The following is a 22,652-nucleotide window of genomic DNA, read 5'->3' as shown; positions in this document are numbered from 1 at the left end:
GCATGCCAGAAACCACATCGGAGGCAAACTCCTAATGGCAGACGTGTCCACAGCACCAAGAACACTAACACGCATTAAGACTAAACGCAAATATCATCCGACGCAATCTAGCATCACCCACACACGTTATTTGCATCACAAACTGTACCAGATTCCAGCCATGCACTAGTTCCAAAAGATTCCAAAACAAGATTTCAAAGTAACCACACAATCATTAGCACCCAGTTTTTTTGCCGTTCACGTGGATCGATCCCTAGATGGTTCTCACTTTAACCATCGACTTATATGCACACATCGAAAGATATGCATGAACATTGCAATTAAAAAAAAATGTCTTCGCAATGGTTACTTTTAAATGCAAGCGATAACCACATCAGACACGAGATATTGTCAATTTTCTGATTATGTAAAGAAATTGTACACAATAATCCAACTAAGGTCCACGTATGACTACAATAGTTGGGTTAGCGGTTTCATTTTCTCTTTACTCTTGCATGTATACACATTTTAGTCATTAAATTGCTTGTGCGCACAAAGAATTTTCCTCATCTGGAATGCTACCAAAAATGCCTCATGTATCTTGGTTGATTTCTCCAGAAAATTCCAGTTTGATTTTCTTCCCCGATGAATGATAATGCCACAGGTTTATCCATCTATTCATAATCAATGCCAAAGTTGTAACTATCCGTATATAGTTTAAGTCTATGCTGTTTGCTAGTCACAAACCAGCACATCTTATAAACGGACAAGACATACTTTTGGGGTGAACAAGCACAGTACTTTGTTGAATTTTGAGAGTGACGAGTCAATATTATAATTTTTTTATTTGTGTAATTTTTAAATGCAGAAATTACGTCTCTATAGATCATGACGTTGCTCCCGCGTTATCTTTATCGGAATACGGGGTTATTTGTATGTCTGTAGGCATCCAAACGTTTCATACATATTGCTCTAGAAATTTAATAATCCCATTTCAATTGGATTATTGCCTGCATGTAAATATAGTCAACGTTTTTGAAAAGAAAAATGAGTGCACCATAAAATCTCACCGTTTCTTTCGAGCAAGAGAGGGTCTGAATGTTTCTTGCCTATGTCAGCGAAGGAGCGCACCAACGGGATGCGGTTGCTTAGCTTCCTCTCGTTCTGGTGGTGGTGCTTCTTCAGCATGGCCTCACGTACCTTTGCCCGAAGGTCCTCCTTCAGCTGGCCTGATGCCACCATGCTGTCTATCACCATGTCTGAAACGAAGGACAGGAAGAGAATCAAAAAGGTGTGGTGTGATGGGTGCACGGCAGCAGACACGAGAACCTTACAGAGAGTCATCAACACAGCCCAAAAAGAATCATAGGCTGCTCTCTTTTCATTTTATACATGTCTATTCTGGAGTTCCATGTCTAGCCTTTTTGTAAAAAATTTTACTACGTTGTGATCAAGGACGATAAAAACAGTACATTATTCAAACGGCACATGAAGATCAACGCCTTACCAGCGATATCCTCAATACTGTTGGCTCTCATATCCAGCATGACTGTGCCGTTGAGGATGCAGCTACGCAGTTCAAATAAACTATGCAGTGACAACGTGGCCACATAGGGCTTGCTCCATCTTTCCCCTCCGTCTTCCACGTCCTCTTCAAATTTAAGCCACCTATGGACATGTCACAGAAACATTGAAAACCACCAGACAAGTGCTGTCTATTCAGGGTTTAGAGTCTAGAAGCCAGTGGACTTTGTATACTTCGAAAGTGAAGGAACTTCACACCAACCTAAGCCCACTTTTCATACGGATAAGATACTTCGGTAAGCATTTGTCAAGAATTTACAATTCCTTTACATAGAAGACTACAGTGACTTGATAATACGACAACATTTTCTTCCGATCTTTGGTCGAACCTGGCGGTTTCCCTCCATTCGGTGGCGCTGCCGGCTCGAAAGGATAGCTCGTCCAACTCTGTGAAGAGGTCATGGGGAACATGCTCCAAGTCGTCGTCCTCTGTACCCAGGATGAACTGAACTCGCTGAGATGGAGTATCTGTTGACATTGTGGCAAAGGGAACCCACAGATGTTTGAGTTTAAAGAATCTAAACAATGTCTTAACATATGTACAGTAGAACCCCAGGATACAGCGTCCCTCATCTTGGGAGGATTTGTAAATTACGGTGTGGGATAAGATGTTGCCTTGGCTCATCTTTACGGCATTTTTCCCATAATACCATATCAATAACCAATTCTTTGCAGTGTTCATCCGTAGTTACTGTTGTGTATGTAGTAGGGTTGTAGTCGGATTCAGAGCCAGGCACGGACGGTACATTCATAGAGTGTTTACTTAACTTCTTCCTCGGTAGTTCTCCAGCACAAGTACAAGGCTGCGCATTAAACTGGAGTGTCATGCCCAATTTCGTTGTCACAATATGTTAACCCATTTTGTAACAATGACAATAAAGGTATATTCTATTTTATTCTAGTATACAGCGACACCGCAGGAAGGGGAGTGTATTACACGACACCACATATTCCCTTTTTGTTAGAATAGGACACAAACAGTAGCATTAAGCTAAAATACGCAATAACTCTTCAGTAAGTATGAGCTTATAGAAAACATACATTTCAATATTCATTACCAGATTAGAGGTAAATATTTATCAAAGGTAAGCAATATTGTAGGAACTATACTGTCAATATCGGTAAGCAAAAGTGTGTAAACCTTGTAAACTTAAGCAGACTGTATGAAGATCACATCATAAACAAACATGACAATTTTTTTAAACAATGAACATTCATCATGTCTCTCTTTTTTTTTTAAACATCACCACATCTATTCTGTATTTTTTTTTTTAAGTCACATAATCTTGAAGCCATGCAGGTGCATGTCGTATTCTCGGTGCACTCGGAGAGGGATGTGGTGAGGGCACAGTTTCAGGTTCAGGTGGCTCAGCACCTTGGTCGCTTGGCAGGAGGCAAGCATCAGCATCAGCAGGCTGTTGCGCTGAAGCAGCAGCACAGGTGGAAGAATGGGCAAGGTGGAAAGCATTCCACACCTTTCCATCAGACAGCAGATAAGTGGCTGGACCCTTTTGGGCTACCACTGTCAGTGGCTTGGTGAACTTTGAGTGTCCTTTGGCAATGATTCCAGGTTTGCGGATGCGAACCGCAGAGCCAATCTGGAAGCTGGGTGATTTTGCACCGCGACGTTTGTCGGTGTATCGTTTTGACTTCTGTTGTTTGTTTTGTATGTTTTGTAGCATGTTGCCTTTGTCAGCAGTGGGACGCATGGAGTGAAGACCTGTGATGTGAAGCTTTGTATTCAGTGGTCTACCATGCAACAATTCAGCGGGGGATACTGAAGTCACGGCATGTGGTGTAGCTCTGTAAGTCTGTAAAAACTCAGTGAAGAAGGCTTTCAGTGGTTTACCTTCGATGTTGGCTGTTTGTAGACAGTCCTTGAAGACTCTGTTGAAACGCTCAATTTCACCGTTGGCTTGTGGGTAGTACACAGAGCTGCGACGGTGTGTGATGTTCCTGTCACTAAGGAATGCTTCAAACTCGGTCGACACGAACTGAGGGCCATTGTCAGTAACAATTTCCTGTGGATTACCTTCTCTGCTAAACACAATGGAAAGAAAAGTCATAACAGAGGCAGAAGTAACATTTGAGCAGAAGGCAATCTCAGGCCATCGGCTGTAATAGTCAATGAGGGTGATGGCGAAGCGGCAATCAGCAGGCGCAGAGTGAATAGGACCAACAATGTCCACAGCAACCTTTTCCCAGGCAGCAGTTGGGGTAGGCACAGGCTGTAATGGTGCAGTACGTGTGGTTGCGGTTTTGTCATGCTGCAAGCAGGTGGTGCATGATTTGATGGCGAGCTCAACGTGAGAATCCATTCCAGGCCACCAGTACAAGTCTCTCAGTCTTTGTTTTGTGCGAACTATCCCTTGGTGTGTAGCATGAGCAAGTTGGATCATTTTTCCCTGTAGCTGTTGTGGTATCACAACACGATGAGTGCCACGCACAATGACACTGTTCTGCAAGGCAAGCTCATTTTGCACACGGAAGTAAGGCACGATGAGGGGGTCAAGGCCTTTTGTAGTACGAGGCCATCCCTTCTGCATGTAGTGTCGCACCTTCTGTAGCACTGGACATTCCTCACATGCACTGGAGAGCTCATCAGCAGTGACTGCAGAAAAATCAGGAGACACAGCAGCCACCATCTCCATGATGCCATCATTTTCCAGTTTCGTCAGCTCCTCCGACACCTTGTCACGCACGGCATATGGGAGTCTGTGTAGCTTTTGCTGGACTGGAGGGAGGTCTGCACGCACTTTAACTTTGTGTATAAAACCTGTAGCAACGCCTAAAGCATTTGTAGTGTTGACAGAGTGACTCATCTCCGATGCAGCAGGTGTTGTAATCTGCCCATCTTGTATGTGGAGGCGAAGTGCAGTGAACAGGTCCATTCCCAGTAGTGGAGTTCCGTCAAGAACTATGTAGAAGTCAGTATGTGCACTCTGGTTGCAGTATGTAGCAGTAAGTTGAAGACAGCCCAACACTGGAATTGGCTTCTTCATGTGGGTCACCAGACGTACAGTAGGCTTTGAGAGAGGCAAGTGCATGAATGATTGTCTGTAAATTCTCTCTGATAGAATTGAAACTGCTGAACCAGTGTCCACAAGCAGGTCAGTAGTAATTGACTGTCCATCATTCGCATGGAGAGCAACTGTACACGTAAGGCGCTTTGGGACTGCAGCTGTAGGGGCTACATGACACACAGTAAGTTCTGGGACAGTAACTTCTCTCACTGATCGAGTAGGAATTGCGCTGCGGCACACTTTACTAAAATGTCCAATTTGTTCACATTGGTTACATTTTGCATTTTTAGCAAGGCATTTGGGGTCATTTGCTAGATGAGAGTTGGAGCCACAACGGTAGCAGGTGTGGTGTTGATTCCTTTTATCTCTCGAGCGCTTTGTATGCGTACTGCTTTGATTCCTTTTATCTCTTTGTTGCACAAGCTTCACAGGAACGTCGGGAGCGTGCACAGGAGCAACAGCATTAGCTTCTGAAATAGCAGATTCGATTTGTGTAGCAATAGCGATCGCTTTGTCAAGCTTTAAGTCCGTTTCCAACAGCAAGCGTTCTCTGATTCTCGAAGAGGACATCTTCTCAATGAATTGATCCCTAATCATATCATCAGCAAACGTGCCAAAGTCACAGTTAGCAATTAATTCCCTCAATGCGGCAATGAACTGAGCAGTGGTCTCGCCCGGTCTCTGAGCACGCCGACGGAACTTGGTACGCTGAGCAACGACATTAATCTTCGGTACGAAGAAGGTTTCCAGCGCATCACAGGCGGATTTGTAAGAAGTGCCAGTGTCGGGAAGGGAAAGAAAAATTCTCTGCCCTTCTGTGCCTAAACAGTGCAGCAGTAGTGCGCGTTTTCGTTTGTCTGGCATTTCGTTAGCAGTCAATGCTAGCAGGTAATTTTCAAACATCTGAATCCACGTGGTGTACAACATCGTAGGCTCACCCGGGGTTTCAAGCAAAGCAAGGGGTTGTGAGATTCCGATCCAAGTCATCCTCGTCGCCAATATGTTGTGTATGTAGTAGGGTTGTAGTCGGATTCAGAGACAGGCACGGACGGTACATTCATAGTGTTTACTTAACTTCTTCCTCGGTAGTTCTCCAGCACAAGTACAAGGCTGCGCATTAGTATACAGCGACACCGCAGGAAGGGGAGTGTATTACACGACACCACAGTTACGTCAGCTATAAGTCGATGTCATACAAGACGTGGGTCTGATATTTGGTTTGTGTCACATCATGAAGATGTCAAAATCCTAGTGACTGGACTCCCTACCACAATGCATTTCTCTTCAGTTCAGTTCAGAATCTTGTGTTTGCTAAAGATTTTGCAAATAGACAAGAAAAGGCAGGACTCCCACTGACGGTGTTAAAGACAGACCAGAAAATCCTAGGGATAAAATTCAATGCAGATAGAGGAGGCGAGACCAACTGGGATGACGTGACAAGGAAAGTTAAGCAAAGACTTGTTTTTTGGTCACTAAGAAAACTGACAATAGATGGGAAGGTCCTAATCATCAAAGCGATCATCCTCCCACTGCTTTTATCAATCAGTTTAGTTTTTATGCCCAAAAGAAACGTGCTGTTACAACTGGACCGAGCCATCTTTCTGTTTGTCTGGGGCTCAAACTGGGAAAGGATAAAAAGAGATACAATGAAAAAGAAAAAGGGGGGAAAGGAGTGCCTGATCTACAGCTTTTCCTGGGAAGCAAATATGTCTCTCTCCACTTCCAAAACGCTGTGGGCCCACCCAACAACCCGAAAAGTCAAGCGATGACCCGGTTCTGGATGGGCTTATATTTGCGGAGGCTAAAGCTTGTACCAAACAATCATTTGATTCCAGTTTCATTTAACTTGCCACCAACACATCTCTTTATTCGGGATTTTTTAAAGAAGTTTGATTTAGAAACACAAGAAAGTCACACTTTACAAAACCACAGGGCCCTTATTGCTATTGTGCAAGAGCGAGCAACAGTAAGCCCTGTGCGGGGGCTTGCGTTTGGCGAACCTACAACGGTTTGGAGCAACGTGAATCATCCTGCCCTCCCAAACAGACTACGAGACTTGTCATGGATGGTGGCTCATGAGGTTCTCCCAGTCAGAGCCGTAATGCACCACCGAGGAATGTCAGCGACTTCGACATGCCCTCGACCTGGCTGTGGCGCCCAGGAGTCGGTGAGGCACCTTTTTTGTGAGTGCAGCGCTGCCGAGGACTTGTGGACAATGGCCGACCAACTAGGAAAATTCCCGGACTTGCCAGCAGGGGAGGTCCCTGATGCACAGTACGTGCTTTACGGGGTGAGTCGGTCGAGGAGGTCTCGGAACGACTTTGCCAGGGATTGGCTCACTCTCGCCGCCATCAAGGATGCCATCTGGACCTCTAGAAACCTGCTGGTATGGAGGTGCAGGCAGATCCCCCCAGTGGCTGTGCTCCAAATGGCTGTAGATACCATACAATCTGTGAGCGGCGGGCCTAGGACGCAACAATGAAGAAGAATCGTCTGCACCCACCCGGAGTGGGGAACCGGGGCTACACTGTGGGGGTCCCGGCAGCAACGGCCTGGGTTGTGGAAAGTAAAAGTAAGAAGGGAGGGGACCCACAAAGAGGACTGGAGGATGCTGCTTGGGAGGGTGGGATGACAGAGCTATGCCCTTGCACAATAGTTTTGCCCTTTACACTTTGGTTAACTACTATTAAAAGATATTAACTCTGAAATTGTCTAATTGATGTTGAAAATGTCAGAAAAAAAGTGTTAAAATGTCATATCGTCATGTCATATTGTCAGATATAACAAAATTGTGAATATGCTTGATGGCTGTTGAGATTGTCGTATTTGTTTTGCTGCTGTTGGTGTCGGTGGATTTGTTCAGAACAAAAACAATCCACTTTGGCCTGGACAGATCTATTGACACTAACAAAGATGTTATACAACGAAATTGTGAATACGCTTGATTGCTATTAAGATTTTCGAGAAGGGTTGTTCAAACCTCACATTGTGTTTGCTGTTAAACGTCATATTGAAATATAAGGCTGCGTCCCATTCTTCGCACTTTCACTCGCTATGTGCCCTAGTCACTCGGTTTGCGCGTTCACGTGAAAATGGGGTGTGTCCCGATACTCTCAAGACCGAGGCAGAAGTGCCCTCAAACCATGTCGTAACCACTTCAAGACCGAGGGGGCTCTCGACCTCACTTGGCAGCGAAGTGACTACCCAGAAGGCTTTGCGAATTCTCAATATCAACAAACATGCCCGAAAAGGAACCGCACAAATGTAAGTAGTTTTCCACAACCACGCATGTATTTGCAACAAAATGTATTGAGATATCTTAGTTAGACGTAAATGCAATAGAAAATCGTATTTTCGCGTTAAAACACGAACATTGCAAAATCGCTACTTTACGAAGTGCACTAATCTACCAAGGGAGCTGGCAAAAAAAATCTTCACGCTACAAACTGTAAAGTAGGATAACTGTGCAGAAAATCACGGTTCAGCCCATCCCTGTTTTTATCTTAAACGAGTCGTGCTTTTACATCTACATGGAGCATAGTCAGAATACCGTTCTGGACATAAGCCCTTGTTTACTGCACACAATTTCGGGTGTCGTGTTTTATTTACAATATGATTCTTTCATGTGAGATCAGAATGCATTAGTTTTCATCATGCATTATGAGTAATGTCTCCGAATTTCACGTGGAAATACAGTTAAAATAAATTACTATCACGTAGTCCACTGCCTTCTCTGTAAACACATATTAAGTAAACTAATTACCTTCTCAAATGTGGAGACAATTCTAAAGCATATGTGATGCTGGCCAATAGAAGGCTCTTACAGCCATAAGAATAACATGTCATTTTTTTGTATCTATTCACTATCAAATAATTATCCAGAACACATCCTATAATTTCCTGTCTCATATCAACTTGTTGAGCATCCTATACACAGTTGTTTTGTACAATACATCAGCATTAAGTAATTCTTGTTTTTTCCACCCAACCTAAAGGCCACTGTAGAACGTCCCGTGGAAGAGCTGGTCACCATCACAGCTACCACGCCATCCACACCACCGGGCACGTCGTTGGCACCTTCTAATCCGGCGCCAAACCCCAAATCACCCAGAAAAAAAGGAAGCACGATACACTCCTTGACTTTTTGAAAGCGGAGTCTGCCGGAGCGAGGAAAAGGCTCGAAGAAACTGTGGCCAAAACTGAGCGGTTCCCGTCCTTTTTGGGAAGCTCGTGGACAAATTTCCAGAACAGTGACATCTCTGCAATGTTTCCCTTTGTTTTATAAAAGGAATTTATTTTTTATTTTTTATTAAGAACTTAATGAAGTTCCAGTTTGTGTTTCCAGCTTTATGGAAGTATTGGTATATTTTTGTTAAAATTTGTGACAGATTATTTATTTACTATTATGTATTTTGGCCCAATGTGGGTTTGTTTTTCTGAAAGTAAACTATTATTTAAACTGGAGTGATTTGTAGTTGTTTTCTGTCCAACAGTCACATAGTTCACACACAGTATCTCACATCATTATGAAATAAACCACCAAGGTGTTACTCAAAATGAAGATGTTTATTGAATAGTAATGCAGAAAAGCACATAATGCAAATGTGGGTCTGACTTCCAGAGCCTAAAATATGGCTTTTGGGCAATTTATTCCATATTAACTGTGGACAATTCTTTGTACGGTGGACCTGGGAACCCTGAAGACCCGTGACACCACACGGTAGGACAGAGCGTGGACCAGCCAGTACACGTAGATCAGGACCTCCAGCCATGGCCCTGTTCCCTCTTTAGCAGCTCCTGCAGGGCCCACATAACCTTCTTGCTCAACCTTAAGTCCTGAATGAGTTCTGACTCCACATCCAACCATAAGCACAGGATGGGAACATTCCTGTCCAACCTGTCCACGCTTATGGGACAGCCACTCTGGAACACAATAGATAACAAACAATTTAGACATAAATGTGGGCATAGAAAAGAAAAAGACCGCTTTAACTGTGATGTAAGCATCATGAAAAAATGTTGAAATGACCTTTTTATATTCAATGACAACTCTTTTGAATTAAATTCCTTATGAACTAAGGTTTTTGGGTCGTACAGGGAAGTTTGGTGACGATATTATGTCAGCTAAAGGGTCAGGTGGACTGTTCTTGTGTTTGTTTACGTTTCGTCATGTCACAGATTCAAGACCCCTACTATATGTCATAAAATGGCATTAAGATACTAATAAGTAGATTGCCATTTATGTCTACACAAACATAGGGTATTATGTGAACGTGCATTGTATGTTAACTCTTACTGTATTTGACCGAACGGGTCATTTTTTTTTAATGAGTGTACGTACCTTGTAAAGATGAATCAGCACTACATAGCGCCGAAGCTGTCTTCAGTATAGCACATTTCTCCTCCGTTGATTGGAGACACGGAAAAGATGATGAGCTTTCAGGCAATCGGTAATAACACAGCAGTAGCGGGCATTTTTAACGTTGCACGAACTCTCCAACTGACACACTACTACAGGTTGAGACTCGAGTTGTTTACATGTGACGTAGACTAATACGTCACTGAGGTCTACAGCCAATTAATATTACCGCCATCTCCTGGTCAGGGGTGGAACCTTGCAAGTCTTGTCCAAACCATCTCCACTTTGCACTCCACTCGCGGAGGGCACTCCTCTATCGAGGGACCTCACTGGAGGGTTCTCAGGGCCGAGTGAGAGAAATGGGATTGGGCCTAATATTGTGAATGTGCTTGATTGCTGTTGAGACTGACAAGATTGTTTTCTGTTATTGGTGTCAATGAATTTGTTCAAACCATTAATTGCTGTTAAAAATGTTGAAAAAATTGTTAAAATGTCATATTGTCAGATATAACGAAATTGTGAAAATGCTTAATTGCTGCTAAAATTGTCGAGAAAAATTGTTCAAACCTCACATTGTTTATTTGCTGTTAATAGTGTCAATAAAATTGTTCAAACCAAAAAATATGTTATTTTTTAACTATATTTATTTGCTTAGGATCTAAGGTATGCAGAAAGGAAATAGCAAAAATATGTTGACCAAGAAAATACAGCAAGTGATTATCAATAAATACCGCATTGTTACCAAGGAATATGGCGGCAACCAATTAACAGACAGGACCATTTTGGAGAGTAAGGAGGCGATCAAAGCAACCAGATCAATCCCCAAAAGTGGAAGTTTTAAAATCAGTTTTAAATTGATTCCACCCTATCCTCCCCCTTCTGCACTTATCCGCTACTTCGCTGTACCAGCTCAAGTCACTATACACCAAAGGTAAATTGCATTTTATTTTCCTTTACATCTATATTTATTTATAAAGTTATTTAGTCATTTATACATAGTCTACATATAAGTAGTAGTCACTACCGGTATACACCATTTTGTGTTGTCTGGATCTTTTAAAGCTCGGTTTTGAAATTATGAGCTAAATACTATGTTTGCTTTTCTCCCCTGCTAAACGACAATTCCACTTCACATTCCCCACCTCAGACTTAATATTGTATCTAGGGTCTACAGTATTTATTATACATTTATTTACATAATCCTGTGGTACTAGCAATGGTAGAATCAAGACTTTCAGCCCATACTGGCAGGCAACAATGGAGCGCATATCGCCCAGACTGTTTGGCTTTTGTGCTCTAACCATAGGGTGGAGATTCTCTGTCATCTTCCTTTCCGTCGTCGGAGTCTTTATCTCTTCTCTTTCTGTGGTGCCTGTGTCCTCTGTGACGATGCCGTCGCTTGTTTTCCCTTCCGAAAGGAACATGAACGCCTACGTACACCGCTCGGTGGCCTAGACAACACACAAAAAACATTAAAATCATGTGCAGGAAGAAAACAATCTCACAAATGAGACAGAAAGAGGGCTCAGGTTTTTGACAGCATAATCCATATTTTACATGGTTAATATAAACTTACTTTCTAAATCATCCTTTTCATAGTTTGTTTGGATGGCGAAGCTGCTCTTTCCATGGTCAACTATAGCCTCCTCATCCAGATCCTAAAAAAAAAAAAGGCACAAAACAAAAGAACATGTAAAAATCTGACAGCTCAAACTAGAATAAAAAACTCTTCATGAAATGAAATGATCTGCATTTATATAGCGCTTTTCAAGTCAATGACTTCCCAAAGCGCTTTACATTGTGCTTCACATTTCCCAATAGCGGCCGTGATCTGTGCAGCCATGTAAGGCGCTAACCTGCTTATTGGGGGTATAGGGGGTTCAGTGTCTTACCCAAGGACACTTTGACATGTAACACGGACAAGCCGGGATTCGAACTGGGATCCCTTAATCCTAAAACAATCGCTCTACCTCCTGAGCTACTGCCGCCCACAAAATCTATCCACAAATTAGCCTTGAATCGCGTAACTCAGCAAGCAAACTCATTTACAGGGAGAAGCTAGCAGAAATTGCGAGCCATAGACTGCATCCAAATGGCTAAAGAATGAAACGGTAGGAGCAAAATCCTAAATCACGGGAGTAAGAGGCATTCGCTTGCATTGGCAGCTGTGAAAAGAAAGTGATACTAAAGGACGAAGCAGGAGAGGCTAACAATAACAATAGAGGCTAGCAGCGAATCATGGCTTGTAGTCAAGTGCCTAAAGTAGAGAAGGAAATGGTGGACAAAAAGCACCAGATTCCTGAATCACACGAGTCTGTGACGTTTGCTTGCATTATCAGTTGTGGAAGACGAGTCACACTGAAGGACAGCACAAGATCAGCTAATGATAACAATAGCAGCTAGCTGCAAGCCATAAGCTACAGCCAGTGGCTAGAGAAGGAAACTGTGGAAAAAAGTGAAAGTCTCAAACCAACACACTTGTGGCTTAACTGTGTGTGGCTGATAAGAGCTAAAAGCACCAATAGAAAAAGCTAGCTTAGCAAAATTCTTATTCAGGCTTCTGTTAATAAAAGATGGCGGTCAAACATGTCAGCATCTTCTATTTGTGTAACAAATTGCCAATGTTTTGAGTATGTGTTTAAGAGTGTTAATTTGATCAATACTATTTTAATGAAAATAATTGAAAGTTTTTTTTAACACCACAAAAGTTGCTATTAGAGCTACAACAAACGATTAATTTCATAATCGAATCGTTTGTCAATTAACTCGATAATAAAAAATTGCATTGAAATGTATGCTATAAACATGCAAATATGTAAGATACACTTTTCCTACCTTCTCATCCACAGACCATATTCGATTTGGACTTATACAAAACAAAAAAGAAAAAGCAATACATTTCAGTTAGTGTAGATTTTTTTCATCCACAAAAAAAATAATTAAAAATGAAGGCAAACCCACTTTTCGAAATGTTGTCAACAAATCTGTTTTGGGGGGTTAAATTTGGGAATACTATAAACATTGCCAATATGAAAATGATATATGCTCAAGAATTTAGCCCTTGGGTAGAGTTAAACATGTAATTATTATTATTTTTCTTGTTACTTTATTTATTTTATACTTATTTTCTGACTGTTTTCTCTGTATTTCTGTTTGTTCCCTTAAAATTGTTGACTTAGTTTCATGATGAGACAGTCAAACACTAAAAAAATTAAACTTTTGTGTCAATTTTGTTTGCAAATGATGTAATGTTAAGAATGTAGTATATAAAAAAATCTAACATAGCTTTTTTATGAAAACTGTCTTGGCGCCTTCTGCCAGACCAAAAAGGTACTACAATTCCCAGCGTCACAACGAAATAGTGTGCAATCTAATTTGCGTTGTTTTAACGTTTTTGGCGGCTCATAGATCACGTGATACAATGAATCGATGATCTATTTAGTTGCCAACGTTTTTTTATTATTGATTTTAACCGATTTTGTCGCTTTGTTGTCGCAACACTGGTTGCTGTATAATACAAACTGTGTCTAACAGCGCCCTTCAATCCCTGTCGCCTACCCTGCTGATAAGCAATGGTAGCCCTTAAATCTATCTTCTTTGAAAGGAGATTGTGGCTCATTTCAAGCGCTAAGGATCTTCTAATGCTGTCCCAGAAGGCTTAGACAAAGCTGTTTTAGGCTTTTAAGATTTCCACCATCTGTTTACTATTGCGGTCTTCAGGTAAGATCAAAGACTATCTGTGAAATCGTTTCGCTTTCTAGTAAAACAACAAACCTTTGGTTTGATGCTACAGTTCTTGGTTCTAAATACAATGCCGCAACATAACAAACCAAATAAAGATTTCTGACTTTAAGAAAATACGCAATAATGTTGAAAAGCCCAAAAGCCATGGAGAATGTTGCTCAAAAATTTGGTTGAGACACTGAAGGAATAGCCCTTTGAAACACGGTCACACACGGTTTATAAATAACATGGGGTGACGGTGACTTCATGTTGGCATGAGCTACTCCTGGATTAGAACGGACGCAATCAAAAATAAACAAAAAGACACGGCTGTTCATTGACGTGGACAAATCGAGCGAGGACAAGGTATTAAAGGAATAGTTTCAGCCCTTTTTAGTACCGATGAATGATACATGATTTAGCAGTATCATCGAGAAAGCTTGACAGAACACAATCCAACCTTGTGCCAAGTAGGAAGGAATCCAAGATGCATATACACGAATAATTCACTTCCACACAGAGATATTATTGAATTGGAAAGCATACAGGACGTTTTCCGGACTATGAGGTGCACCAGATTATAAAATGCACCTTCAAAAACAGTCTTTTGTAATACAGTTACCGCATATAGTAGCATTTCATTGTAATGCAAGTTACATTTGCCGTTTTATTCACCAGATTTTTTTAGTCCATAAGGTGCACTTATTATCCGAAAATATGGTACTTACTTTTCTTCCCTGTTACATTCCTGATTATAAGCTCCACTTCATGATTTTTCCCACATTTATTGCCATAATCACTCTATTGTTAGAGTCAGGCCATCTGTGAATGCGTTTCTGCGGGCACTAAAGTACGTGTTTGCATTACTCGCAAGTAGATTGGCTTTTTGGAAATGCAAAGGTGGTCTTCTTGCCTGCCTTGTACTAAAAGAGGGCCTATCGGATTCCATCAAACAACGCGGCATTGTGAGATTAAGTTCCCGAGTACTACAGGTGCTACCAAATACCAGCTACCTATAATCTTTCTGGATTCATAACAGTTTTTCTCAGGGCTAAAGCGTAAGATTCAATGTTTACATGAAAAAAATTAAGCTACTTAACCAACTTAAAATTCCATTTACACTAATGTGTTTGTGGAGTATAGCCTACCAACATCCACTTCAGGTATGAACGTGGGACACAATGTCAACAATGTAAGAGCATTTTGATGCTCATATTCTTATTGAGAATTATTATCCAGTCCAGATATGTAATATAAGTTTGTGAATGGAACCAGGAGAAGATATTGAAGAGGAAAAAATAAAAAAGTAGTTGCAATGACTACAATCTGGTAATGTAAAAAAGGGTTACGGGGTTAGGGATTAGAGTTGGACTTTAAAAAATGTAATATAAAGCCGAAACCTTAGTTTTAAACCCTAGAAATACTTGAAACCTTTATATAAAGCATAAACCCTATTTTAAAGGTTAAGGAATAGGGGGTTAAGGTTAGAGTCTGGCTTCATATTATGGTTTTAAAGCCTAAAGACTTTGAAACCATAATATCTGAAACACTTCAAAAACCTCATGCGAATATAATTTGAAAGGTTAGGGGAATAAGTGGAGAGGGTTATGGTTAGGGGTAAACTTAAAAACCCTAATATAAGCCCGAAACCCTGGTTTGAAACGCTATTTACAAACGCTAAAAATTGCTTTGAAACCCCAATATGGTGGCCGAATTTAGAACACTAGTTCAAAACCATAAAAACACTTCAAAACCATAAAATCCTTAATGACCATAATATGAATCTGAAACCCTAGTTTGAAAGTCTAGGGAATTAGGCTTAGGGTTAGAACACAGTTAGGGGTAGGATTTAAAACCGTAATATGAAGCCATAACCCTAGTTTGAAAGATTAGGGTTAGGGAACCCTAATATAAGGCCGAAACCCTGGTTTGAAACGCTATTTACAAACGCTAAAAATTGCTTCAAAACCCCAATATGGTGGCCGAATTTAGAACACTAGTTCAAAACCATAAAAACACTTCAAAACCATAAAATCCTTAATGACCATAATAGGAATCTGAAACCCTAGTTTGAAAGTCTAGGGAATTAGGCTTAGGGTTAGAACACAGTTAGGGGTAGGATTTAAAACTGTAATATGAAGTCATAACCCTAGTTTGAAAGATTAGGGTTAGGGATATAGGATTAGAGGTAGAGTAAAGCTTTAAAACTATAACATGGAACTTGTAACTTGTTTGAAAGTTTAGGGTAAGGCTTTAAAACCCTAATATGATGCTGAACCGTCGTGTGAAATCAGTTAAAAACGCTTTCATACCCAAACATGGAGCTAAAACCATAGCTTCAAACCCTGGTTTGAAATTCTTCTTGACAACAGACTGACATTGGTGGACTGAACTGATCTCAAGTGAAATGAACGACATCTGTCAGGACAGCATGCGCCACCTTCACGTTCTACTACCTTGGCAGACTCAATTTCAGAAAACACCTCCTCTTTTTGCTTGTTCCACTCACAACCATCCTCCAGATCAAACAAAGCCAAGTCAGACAATGTCCCAGTTACAGGAAGTGTGTCTAACTGGTGAATATACCAACCGGACAACCATGGCTAATCAAGTCCCCTTTCACCTTGGATTTGACTTTCGGAAATCTGGGACGTGTCTTTTGCACCACACGGCGCTAAATTGTCAAGACAGGCTGAAAAAAAAAAACACACAATGCATGCAGCCTCACTAGAGAGAAGATATTGTCGACATCCAAGAGAACACAATAGGACGTACCGTTAGCACGTGCTTATCTTGGTTCTTTTTATCCATCGAGATCTGAGTAAATACAGCAGCAACGTTACAATTCTAACTCCAGCGGGACAGTTGGATGATAAAGACCAGACTAAGGGGAGGCACAATCACACTTGTCACTTCCCAATTCCTCCGCGGGTGTCTGTACACAGCGAGGACGGAGAAAGTGAGAGAGAAAAAGGGACGGCTGCTTCACATCAGCGTCTTCTGCTCACTGTTGTCAGCCCGCCGTTTACCCAGCAGCCAATCCCACCACGACACCGTTAATATTTCATTTGCCCAAGCCGAGAGGGGGAGAGAGGACACACGCACACATATAGAGGACGTACCGATTTTTACCCACTGAGGTATTCAGGTCACAAATGCAAAGCAATCCCCCTAAACGGAAAAGGCGTACAGCTCAACAGTCAATTCAAGAAGTGTGTTTAGTCTTGATTTGTATTGACGTTCCGATTTCTCTCGGGTCATAGAATCGGTTACGAGGATAAAACTGGTATGTGGAAGGTCATTATGGATAGAGGTCAAACTTTGTTTCAAAGCAAAAGTAAGAACTATTGATGCAACATTTTTCTTACAGATACCAGTAACTGAAAAATCGTGCTTCTGAAAACTGATGACAGTACAGACATGTCATTTCTACAATACTGAATGTCACACATGCCTTGGCCAAGAAAAATAGCACTCATTCTTATCAAGTGTGAATATTTTAGCAGTGCTCATTAGCAGCTATTGTAAATAGAAATAAATATACAAATGCTACGTCAGACAAATTAATATTTTCACAATTATGTCCATAGAAGTCTTTCATAGCGGCGCATGTGAAGTTCATTTATGGCACCAATCATTACCTGAAAGCACTGAACATTATAATATGTAATTTACACTTTGTGCAAGTGTAGTACTGAAAAGTAAAACATTGTGTCACCATTATGACAATCGTGTGCAGAATTGGCCTATCAGCTGTCGATTAAAAAAGGAAAAGAAATTCTCAAAACCAAACCCATTGTACTTGCTAGTCCAGTCCAAAAGGAATAGTTTAGCCCCTTTTAGTACCGATTAATGATACATGATTTAGCAGTATCGTTGAGAAAGCTTGACAGAACACAATCCAACCTTGTGCCAAGTAGGAAGGAATCCAAGATGCATATACACGATGAATTGACGTGGACAAATCGAGTGTACCGTACTATCACAACAGCCAGAGTCATGCGACAGGTTATGGCCGAGCTCTCTAGTGAATTTCGGACATTATAAAGTAGTAGCAAGGAGACGTGACTAAATTGTGCTGCTACTTCTTAAGAAAATTATATATACTCTAATTAGAACCATAACTGCTAAGAATCTTTCTAACAAGCCAACCTCTTCTGTGCTTAGTGCATATTATGAAAAGGTAAAGAGAAGACACGACCAAGTTGTACTACTGCTCCTACAGAGAATTGAAAAAATGTGCTAGTGGGGAACATAAATTCCAAGAATCTTTCCAATAAGCAAAGCTTTCTGGTTTGGATCAAGAAGAGGCAGAGAGGAAACACGACCAAGTTATGCGACTACTTCTAAAGAAATTAAATATATTCACAAGAGGAACATAAATATTCAGGGTTGGGTAGGGTTACTTTAACTTGATTACTTTCAATTACTTTTGGATTACTCAAATACCAAATATCCTAATAAAAGACAAAAGAAACTAAATGTGAATACAATTACTAAATTTTGTGCAGGCTTGGGGAGTAACGGAATACATGGAACGGCAAAAATGATGTTGGCAAGCTGTTTGGATTTTTTTTCATTTTGTTTCTGTCGCATTTTATGTTAGTTTTGCCAGGGATCAAAGCCAGGAGAGAAAGCTTGCCACGTGTTGTGAGTCATAATTTTACTATATATTCATTCAGTTTTAATCATCACAGTTTATTGGTAATACAAGTCAGTTATCACTTCAAGATTTTTCAGTTCACAACAATATTGTACATCATACAAAATATTATTGCTGAAATAATTATATCAATCTATATTTTCATTCAGTTTTAATCATCACAGTTAATTGGTAATACAAAGCAGTTATCACTTGAGATTTTCCATATCACAATATTGTACACTATACAAAATAATATTGCTGAAATATTTATATATTCTTGCAGTTTTAATCATCACAGATAATTGGTAATACAAAGCAGTTATCACTTCAAATTTTTCAGTTAATATATTCTTTGTGGTTTTGCTGTCCCGCCATAGTTGTAGCTGTCCACTACACAGCATTATCTCCAGACAGAAGAGCAGTTTCAGCGACAGACTGCTGTCACTGTCTTGTACTACGGACAGACTGAAGAGATCTTTTCTTCCTCATGCCATGAGGCTCTTTAACGCCACCCGGCAGAGTAAAGGCCCACATTAAACCACACCACCTACGTTGGATATTACCGAATCTTACTGCAATATGTATTCTGTGTAGCACTATTTAGTTACTCTATATAACACGCTACAGTGGGCATTTGCACGTCACACTGGGTATTTGTATATTGTATTCTTTTGGCTTTATTATTGTACTGTTCTCAGCTCAGGGATGCTGCTGGAAATGTGAATTTCCCTTCGGGGATGAATAAAGTATCTATCTATCTATCTATCTATCTAATGCCTTCTCAAGGTCCAATCCATTATCATCCTCCTAATAGCGTCACCAGGAATATAATTTAGTCCATTTTGGCAGAAAAGTCCTTTTCTTGCTCGGAGTATTCTTCTGTTTATTTTCTTTCGTCGAATCGTTCACTTCAAAACACGTGTTTTCCTTGCCTTCGCGGTCTACTGAAGAATTTCTCTGCCTTTTTTTCGTGGCGGAATTTTTGCCGTTGTTACCACTTTCTGTGTTATGTTTCGACTTGTTACAGACACTGAAGAAATTACCAATTTTTTGTTGATCTGCACCTAATACCAACTGTTTTTTCGGAGGCATACTTCTCTTTCACTCAAAAACCGCCACAACAATGACATCATCTCGAAGCAACGAGATCTCGTTTGCCGAGATCGGCGCGAGACCAAAACAACAATGGCGGATCTGCCTGACAAAAAGTTTGGCGTGCGGTAAATCTTTGTTAAAAAAAAAAAAAGTAATTGGATAATATTGACAATTTGGTCAAAAACGTTGATATGACCCAATGCGTCCCCAGCAAAAATGATGCGTCTAGGACGCAGGGACGCGGGCAAATGACAACACTGACCAAGTTGTGCTTCTACTTTAATTGAAAATCCAAATATATTTTAATGAGGAAAATACAAGCTTAGAAACTTTGTAATATGCCAAGCTATCCAGTGCCTGCTGCAGATTAGGAAGATGTAGATACGAGACACAATCAAGTGGTGTTATTAATTGTATTGATAATTTGAATATATTCCAATGAGGAACAAAAATTCTAAGAATTGTTCCAATAGAGGGCAGCATGGCGGGGCAGTGGTGAGCGTGTGTGCGGCACAGTTCTGAGGTCGTAAGATCGAACCTCCTGTGTGGAATTTGCATGTTCTCCCCACGCTTGCGTGGGTTTCCTTCGGGCACTCCGGTTTCCTCTCACATTCCAAAAACATGCATGTCAGGTTAATTGGCCGGTCCAAATTGTCCCTAGGTGGGAATGAGCGAGTGAATTGTCTGTCCCTGAGTGCCCTGAAATTGGCTGGCAACCAGTTCAGGGTGTCCCCTGCCCACTGCCCGAAGATAGCTGGGATGGGCTCCGGCACCCCCGCGACCCTACTGAGGATAAGCGGTGCAGATAATGGATGGATGGATGTTCCAATAGAGTGGCGTCATGTGATTAATTATCAGGTCTCTTCGGTGCTTCGTGCAAATAACGAAAGGTAGAGAGGAGATATGACCAAGATGTGATATTAGTTTGATAGATAATCCAAATATATTTTATTGAGGAACATAAATGTTTCGAATATTTTTTAATTAAACGAGCTCTTTGGTGCCTTATGCAGATTGAGAAGAGGTAGAGAGGAGACACAGTCAAGTTGTGCTATATATAGATTTAATTTAAAAAATCTATATAAATTCAAATGAGATACATAAATCCTAAGAATTGTCAATTTCGACCCCTACAGCAGAACAGATTAATGACGTATCCAGGGGTTCTGTCTCAGTTCACAATACCTTCCAGATGTTGCAATAAAAAATGCTGTACGTGCTTTCATAAAACCCCCAAAGAACATAGCACAGTACCGCACCCTTTACATCCAGGGCCGATTACAAACACAGAAACGTTTCACTTCACTTTGAAAGCAGTGACGACATCTGTTCGAAAAGCTCATGCTGAAGTTGACCTTTCATTTTTCAATCCTAGGAATTACAATTTGAAATATCATCAAAACTCTGGCAAGATGATGTGCAGGAAAACAGGCTATTCTTTGTAACCAAGACAAATTGTAATATATATATATATATATATATACTGTATATATATATAAAATATATTATACATACATATTAGTGGTCGACGGATTACCGGGCAGGCCAATTATTGGCACAGATATTTGAGAATTTGACGGATATCGGTATTGCAATATTATGATGCCGATATAGCAGATATCAAGATCAACATTGAGCAAAGCCGCCCGAGCCTTTTTTTCCTCTTCCGCCTTCTGTCTCTAACGCCACCCACCCTGTGCCTTCTGATTGGATAAAAAAAAACAAAAAACAAGGAGATAATATATTTGATAATAAAAGGTATATTCTATTCTATAATCAATAGATCTTGAGTAAATTACGAATATATTTGTTTTTGAGACAAACCTCTCCCCAGATAGGGGTTAGGTAAAAATGACTAATATGTAAAATTTAGTTGCAGGATCATATTCCCATTACCAATTACGCTACTTTTTTGGAGATATCCCATAGGAACATGTCCATAATTAATAAGTATTCCTTGCACTGGGGCGATATAGGCGGTAAAGAGCTCGTCTTAGGATCAAGAGGGCGCAGATTCGATTCCCGGCTCCTCAGAGTTATATGTCGAAGTGTCCTTGGGCAAGACACTGAATCCCTAATGCCCCCGATGAGCAGGTAGTTGCCTTGCATGGCTGACGCTGCTGTCGGTTAGTGTGTGTAAAAAAGGGAAAGTGTGAAGCACATTGTAAAGCGCTTTGGGAAGTTTTCATTGACTTGAAAAGCGCTATATAAATGCAGAACATATACATTTATGTCACGAATACACATTTCATAGTGCCCTGTTTAGGCGTAGCATGCCTTATTGGGCGCGACACGTATTAGCGGATGACACTTCATTAGACATTGCCGTACCAATTGTCAGCTGCAGTTAATCACAAGAAACAAAAGAAATTCAATGGCAAAGCGATGCCACCAGAGATAAGTGCCGGACTCATTTTATACCAGACTTGTTGAGAAACAATTTTAAGCATTTACAAGCACTTCACCCGAAATTCAAGCACTTTTCAATCTTTATAACACAACATTAAACCTTTTACCATCTCAAAAACATTGCCATAATCAAAAGGTTTACTGTCTAAACCAGACTTAGAGAAACTTATTCATGCATTTATCTCTAGCAGGTTAGACTACTGTACCGGCCTTCTGACTGGACTTTCTTAACGAGCTGTAAGACAGCTGCAGAACATCCAGAACGCTGCTGCTCGGGTCCTGACTAGAACCAGGAAGTACGACCATATTAGTCCTGTGCTCAGGTCTCTGCACTGGCTTCCTGTTGCTCAGAGAATAGACTTCAAAACAGCTCTGCTGGTGTATAAGTCTCTTCATGGTCTAGCACAAAAGTACATCTGTGACATGTTGGTCCCATATGAACCATCTAGGACCCTGAGAACCTCAGGGACAGGCCATCTGCTGGTGCCCAGAGCCACGACTAAACAGGGTGAATCTGCGTTTCATTTCCATTCGGCTAAACTCTGGAATAGTCTTCCTGATGACGTCAGACAGGCGTCTACTGTGACAGTGTTTAAGTCCAGCCTGAAAACAGCTCTGTTCAACTGTGCATACAACTGAAAGGGTTCTATCTGCACTCTTCACTTTATTTGAATTCATTGATTTTATTATGTTTTATGTGTGGTTTTAATGCATTTTAAAAACCACATTTTTAATTTTCAATGTATTTTCTTCTATGTTTTAACTGTAATTGTGTGTTTTCAACATGTCTCTTTGCCATTTCTGTAAAGCACTTTGAATTTCCTTGTGTATGAAT

The 22,652-nt window shown here is 40.7% G+C and overlaps 1 protein-coding gene and 1 long non-coding RNA gene across 7 annotated transcripts in view; one reads left to right on the top strand and one right to left on the bottom strand.

Annotated features, from left to right (window-relative positions):
• The window catches only part of LOC148370719 (sodium bicarbonate cotransporter 3-like), a 37,365-nt gene that overhangs the window by 13,243 nt on the left and 1,470 nt on the right, over positions 1-22,652 (bottom strand). For 4 of the 6 annotated variants that reach the window (XM_088328446.1, XM_088328448.1, XM_088328450.1 and 1 more), the window contains exons 2-6: positions 11,522-11,603; positions 11,247-11,396; positions 1,893-2,031; positions 1,487-1,647; positions 1,050-1,238 (exon numbers count right to left, since the gene is read on the bottom strand). In XM_088328446.1, coding sequence (XP_088184572.1) covers positions 1,050-1,238; positions 1,487-1,647; positions 1,893-2,031; positions 11,247-11,396; positions 11,522-11,603 — 721 coding nt within the window. Of the gene's footprint in view, positions 1-1,049; positions 1,239-1,486; positions 1,648-1,892; positions 2,032-5,524; positions 5,722-11,246; positions 11,397-11,521; positions 11,604-16,443; positions 16,647-22,652 lie in introns of those variants that run through there. The other 2 variants (XM_088328447.1, XM_088328449.1) reach the window with 2 other exon arrangements.
• LOC148370720 (uncharacterized) lies at positions 5,037-9,050 on the top strand. Its single transcript, XR_015849706.1, has 2 exons — positions 5,037-7,850; positions 8,582-9,050. It is a non-coding gene; the product is annotated as an uncharacterized LOC148370720 (long non-coding RNA).

This window comes from Urocampus carinirostris, chromosome 2 (genome assembly GCF_059441175.1).
Source record: "Urocampus carinirostris isolate Australia breed hairy pipefish chromosome 2, RoL_Ucar_1.0, whole genome shotgun sequence".
NCBI classification, from domain to species: Eukaryota; Metazoa; Chordata; class Actinopteri; order Syngnathiformes; family Syngnathidae; genus Urocampus; species Urocampus carinirostris.
The sequence above is the reverse complement of the archived record's forward strand: the minus strand, read 5'-3'. Positions and strand labels throughout refer to the sequence as shown.